This window comes from Bison bison, unplaced genomic scaffold, assembly GCF_000754665.1.
Source record: "Bison bison bison isolate TAMUID 2011002044 unplaced genomic scaffold, Bison_UMD1.0 scf7180017864338, whole genome shotgun sequence".
Taxonomy (NCBI): Eukaryota; Metazoa; Chordata; class Mammalia; order Artiodactyla; family Bovidae; genus Bison; species Bison bison.
The window spans coordinates 4,111,167-4,116,617 of record NW_011494910.1 but is presented as its reverse complement, the minus strand read 5'-3'; the positions used below and the strand labels follow the sequence as shown (position 1 = coordinate 4,116,617).

The 5,451-nt window shown below is 60.4% G+C and overlaps 1 protein-coding gene across 6 annotated transcripts in view; it reads right to left on the bottom strand.

Moving 5' to 3' along the window:
- Window positions 1-3,961, bottom strand: part of IKBKE (inhibitor of kappa light polypeptide gene enhancer in B-cells, kinase epsilon) — a 24,868-nt gene extending 20,907 nt beyond the window's left edge. For all 6 annotated transcript variants that reach the window (XR_826512.1, XR_826513.1, XM_010854197.1 and 3 more), the window contains exons 1-5: window positions 3,801-3,961; window positions 3,165-3,239; window positions 1,268-1,387; window positions 484-624; window positions 12-141 (exon numbers count right to left, since the gene is read on the bottom strand). Coding sequence is in view for 4 of the 6 variants with exons in the window: in XM_010854197.1 (XP_010852499.1) it covers window positions 12-141; window positions 484-624; window positions 1,268-1,354 (358 nt within the window). In the remaining 2 variants the exon portion in view is untranslated. The remainder of the gene's footprint in view (window positions 1-11; window positions 142-483; window positions 625-1,267; window positions 1,388-3,164; window positions 3,240-3,800) is intronic.
- Between the last annotated feature and the right edge of the window lie 1,490 nt (window positions 3,962-5,451).

Genomic DNA, 5,451 nt, shown 5'->3' with positions numbered 1-5,451 from the left:
GAGGGGCTCACCCACGCAGCGCAGCACCACCAGGAACTCGTCCTCGGGCAGCCCGAAGGCATTCTCGGGGCTCTCCAGCACGCTCAGCAGGCTCCCGCTCGAGCAGTACTCCATGACCAGCACCTTCTGCCGGCCGGCCCCCTGTGGGAGAGGGACGGGGTCTTGGGGAGGGCACTTCTCCTCTTTCCAGAGCTGCGGTGGCTCGGCCACGGGCCCAGAGCCCCCATTTTATAGGTTTCCACTTCTGGCTGGCCTTCCCTCCTCTGACCTCAAACTGAGCCCAAGGTCACCTTTTCCAGGAAGCCTTCCTTGATTAGGCCCCACACCACAGCCTGATTGTCCTGTGCAGTGCCCCCAGCCCCTTGGCAGCCTTTCCTCCTCTCTAGGTGACCCACTTATGAGTGTGTGCCGGGTCTCTATTATTCCGTGACCTGACTGGGTCAAAGACAAGACCGCACTCCTCTGACCGAGCACCGGACCCACCGTCTCCTCCACCGCGAAGAGCTTGATGATGTTCTGATGGTTCAGCTTCCGCAGGACCTCAAACTCCCTCACCTGCACCTCGCGGGGCCTCAGGTAGCTGGCCGTGTTGAAGACCTTCACAGCAACCAGCTCCCCAGATTTCTGCCGTGGGGGTAACAGAAGTGGCACCCCTGCCCTGGGAAGCACACCCTGCCTCCCAGTTTCCGTTCAGACTCGGAAGAGCTAACCCCAGGGATGAGCCAGGGTAGCCTGGTTGGGGATGGGGGCTCCCACCCTGAGCTCCTTCCCCTCCCCAGGGGGCCCCATGGCCGGGCCTGACCATAGCACGGGGAGATGACAGGACCCTGGCACACCTGATACCCGGGAGGGGCCGGTTTGTGTTACTGCTGCTGTTGCTGCTGGCAGTAACTACGGGCTGTTAGCAGCACCGTCCTGTCTGGCTTCAGCGCTTAAGTCCAAGACAGTGCGGTGCGTCTCATGTATCCAGTACAGCCGTCAATGCGATAAAGGCAGGTTAAATCCAAACAGGTCCTGCTGCCCCCCTGCTGTTCCTAGATTTGCCGCCAGCTCCCCTGGACGTTGGGTTACGTCTTTGTCCCTCTCTCTCCAGCCCCAAAGCGTGCCCAATGGGCATCACCCCAGAAGCCCTTTTCAGACCCCCGCACCCCTGCCCTGCCTCAGACAGTGCAGATCAGAGGAGCCTGCCCAGACACGCCGCAACCCCAAGGCCCGCTGGGGACCGCCTTCCCGGGTGCGGGGCAGGGCGGGCCGGGGGGGCTCCCACCTTGTTGCGGGCCTTGTACACGCTGGCCGTGGCCCCCTGCCCCAGCAGGTCGTCCGTGTGCCACAGGTAGTTGACGGTGCTCTGCATCTCCCGCGTCCGGCCGGCCGGCCGCCTTCCGCCCTAAAGAGCACACTGGTGTCCAGGGCGGCCCCTGACCCGGGATGGACACTGGGGACCCAGCTGGTAGCTGTGCCCGAGACCACCCCGTTGAGGGGCTCCACACAGTCACTCCGGAGGCCAGGAGGCAGGGGCAGAAATGGAAAGCACAGGAAGACTAAGTAACTTCCCCCAAAAGAAGCCCCGCCGCCAGGCCCTCAGCACACAGCCTGGCCTGGTCCCCTCGCAGGGCTCTGTCCCCTCCCGACTCCGCATGTCCTTGTCGTCCCCACCCCAGGCAGGCCACTCTGCAGGGACAAGCCCGTTTCTCTGCCACCTCTCCTCCGCACTGGCAGTTCTGGGTTTTGGCATCCAGGCCTGGATTGTCCCAGGAAGCAGAAAGTGCTTGAAGGAACGGCTCCAGGTCAGACAGCGTCACCCACATCACCAGAAATCTCCAGGATTGCAACACGAGCTGGGGCCTTCCCCAGCGCTCCCGGGGCCACCACTTCCTGCTGCTGTCAGCCACGGCCAGCAAGCCGGCCTGGCTAGGTCAGCGCTGCTCAGGGAGGTGTGTGTGAGCGAGCATGTGTGCACGAGTGTGTGTGTGTGTGTGTGAGAGAGTGAGCATGTATGCGCGGGTGTGTGTGTGTGTGTGAGCGTGTGTGTGTGTGAGCGAGCATGTGTGCACGGGTGTGTGTGTTTGTGAGCGTGTGTGTGTGAGCGAGCATGTGTGCACGGGTGTGTGTGTGTGTGAGTGAGCATGTATGCACGGTGTGTGTGTGTGTGTGAGCATGTATGCATGGGTGTTTTTGTGTGTGTGTGTGTGTGTGTGGAGGGTTAGGGGAGGCAGGAGACCATCACATCCAGAAGCTCTGGCGGCCTCTGGAGGATCTGAAACCCCTCTGCGGCTCTGTTCCCCGTATTTGCCCCCACGCCCTTCTCCCCAAACGCCAGTTCCTCTCAATCAACTGACTGCAGAGCAAGCAGCCTCAGGAGTTACATTCAGGGCTGCTCTGAAGAGCGGGGCCAGGGCTGGTCTTCATGAGAGGGGCCCCCACCCCCTAGATACTCTCGGATGAGGCCGGACTAGCCAGAGCTGCTTCCTGTTCTACCGTCTCAAAGGTGGTCAACCCTAGGGTCACCATGCCTGGAATCCCACGGCTCCTTAGCTTCGAGCCTTCTCTCTGTAAGCTTTTTTTTTTTTTAATGGGAATCTTAAGAAGGTCAATCCCTTGAGCCAGAGGCCACTTGGAGAGATCAGGGGTCAATTCCAGTTTAAGAAGATGGATTGGTGTTTGCGTTTTATAGAAGCTGTGAAGGGATGAGTCTCTCTGAAGATGAGGTAATAGCTCAGCAGAAATAAGCTGGTGAGGTTTTCCCCTCCAAGGCTGTGGAGGAATCAGCCTGCGGGCCTGGGGCTGAGGAACCAGGTAGGATATCCTGAAATCAAGGCCGAAGGTCCAGCCAGGGGAGGCATCAGCTCCTCCAGAGTCCTCCCCAGGGCTGGTGCTGGGGCCTTGCGTAGCTGTAGGTGCGAGGGAAGGGCAGCTGGTGCAGAGAGCAGAGTCCCACAGGGCTGGCATGCCTTGGGCTCTCTCCTGGTCCCGCCAGGGCTGTGCCCAGGTCCGACAGCAACACATCTGGTCAGGTGTGCATGCTCTTCGGCCCCCAGCGCAGCAGCTGGTGCCCAGAAGGGCGGTGCTGGGACCGAAGAGGGTGGTGGGCAGCGGAGCCACGAACCAGCTGCCCCACCCCTCCCCCTCCGTCTCCAGGTGCTACAGCCGCCAGAAGCACTTACCCCGCGGATCAGGCAGAGACTCTCCCCGGCAAGAGTGTGCTGTGCTTTCTGTCTGTGGCCAGTCCAGGAGCTGAGCTGCACCGGAAAGAGGAGGGCGGATGAGAGGCAGCCCTGGGCGCTGTTCACTCTCAGCCTCCATCAGCCCTTTAACCCCTTCCTGTTTGTCACCCTCCCCCACAGAGCCGGGGGTTTCCAGCCTAGACCGATCCCGCTCCAGGAGACTGTCCTTGCCACTCCCACCCTCCAGGGGCTCGGGCCAGTGAGCGGGACCCTAGGAGAGGTGAGAGTCAGCCCCAGAAGGGAGGCAGAAAAGGAAATTACAGAGGCAGCGCTGGAGGCTGGCATCCGACGCTTGGACGGGAGTGTCTGAGTTCTCCTCTGCGCCGTAAAACCCTCCCTGCCTCTCAGGGCCTCCAAGCCGTCCTCTGCAAGGGTGCCCATCTGAGATGGTGCACAGGGCACCTCGGGGCAGGGGGCAGCAGCCTCAGAGAGATATGCGGCAGAGGCAGGAGCCCACAGAGCCGACCCTGGCCGGCCAGCACCCTGGCACTTCGCTGATTGCTGTCCTGCAGCCGCCTGGCTCCCAGACGCCCCCATTCAACCCTCCTCCCCTCAGCGTGGACTCTGCACACTCACCCCATCTCAGCTGTGGGACAGGCAGGCTGTGGGACTGCGAGGCACCCCCAGACTTTCAGGGCTTGCTGCCCTGCACGGGCCACATCCGTAGCATCCTGGTGGCCACGGGTCTCGGAGACCTGAAGAAACTCAGCCCTCGGCTCTCCACTCTCTCCCACTTCCTGATTTCGTTCCTTCTCTCTCTTAAAGAGACAGAGGCAGCTGGCGGCTGCCACCAGCCTGGCAGGAAGGAGAAAGAGGATGCTCTGAGTTCCCAAGTGCAGGCAACAGAACCCGGTCTGAGCCACGAAAGAGGCCGGGCACTGAGGCTGGGCGGCTGTGGTGGGCTGCGGGGTGTTATTTCTGTATCTCCCTTTGGTTCGCCTGAGCAGGGAAGTTTGGAACTCAGCCCACAGTCTACAGAGCAGGTTGGGCCAGTTAACCAAGTGAAGAACTGCCTGGGAAAGCCAGCTTCCCACACCCAGGAGCCCCAGGGAGGGCCAGGACCTCCAGCCAGCCACTTCTAGGAGTTTGGTCTGACTCATCTTTCCAGGGAGCCTGCAGAGGTCTTAGAGGAAGTGCTGGAGCCCAGATTATGCCCTCCTGGAAGACCTCGAGCACAGCACACGACCCCTGCCAGACGGTCTTCTCACCCAAGGCCCGAGGACGGTCACATTTACCCTGCTGGGTGTGAGGGCGACATGGCAGAGCCCACTTGGGAACACCTGGGAAACTGCACAGTGCTTTACAGACAGGCACTGAGGTCAGTGAGGTTCACGCACTTTCAGGAATTTGCCCACAATCTTCAGAGGCCAGCTGAGGCTGGAACCCAGGGGTGCCAACTGCCCAGTCAGGACTCCAGATCCCCAGATCAAGTTCCCGAGAAGGCTGGAGAGGTCTGCCCAGCTCCGGTCAGCTCCCAGATGGCAGTGGGTAAGAAACGGTTAAAGCCAGGAGATTCCATGTTTCAACAGAAAGCTGGAGGGACTTTCCCACGGCCACACCTGGTGGTTTCCTCCGGCAGCCCCACCCCCAGCCCAGTGGCACCAGAACAGGAGCCCGTACTCTCAGAGGTGCGCCCTGCCCCCCCCCCCACGGGCGTGCCCCAGGGGGGCTGCCCTGCCAGCTCGTGCAGCAGGACCAGGAGAAACGTCCCTCAGACCTTGTGTTCTGCACTCAGGATTCCCAGCTTTCCCCGTCTGCTATACAGTAGAATTGTACTTCCTTGAGACCCTCTGATTTGGCAGGGCCGTGTGATTTCTATTTTTTTAATTTACTTTATTGTTTCCTTTAAAAAAAATCCTTTTGCTGTCATTTCTTTTTCTTTTTTCTCTGCATTGGGTATTTGTTGCTTTGCATAGACTTTCTCTCGTTGCAGCAAACAGAGGCTACTCCTGGTTGCTGTGAGGTGGCTTCTTTTGTGGCAGAGCACAGCCGCTAGGTGCGTGGGCCTCAGCAGTTGCAGCCCGTAGAGCTCAGGCTCAGCAGTCGTGGCTCACAGGCTTAGTTGCTCCTCAGCCTGTGGGATCTTCCCGTACCAGGGATCGAACCCGTGTCTCCTGCATTGGCAGGTGGATTCTTATACACCGCGCTGCCAGGGAAGTCCCCACGTGTGTTTTCTTAACCAAAGCATTTAATTGCTGATGTAGAAACCGCCCCCCCCCCGCCTACC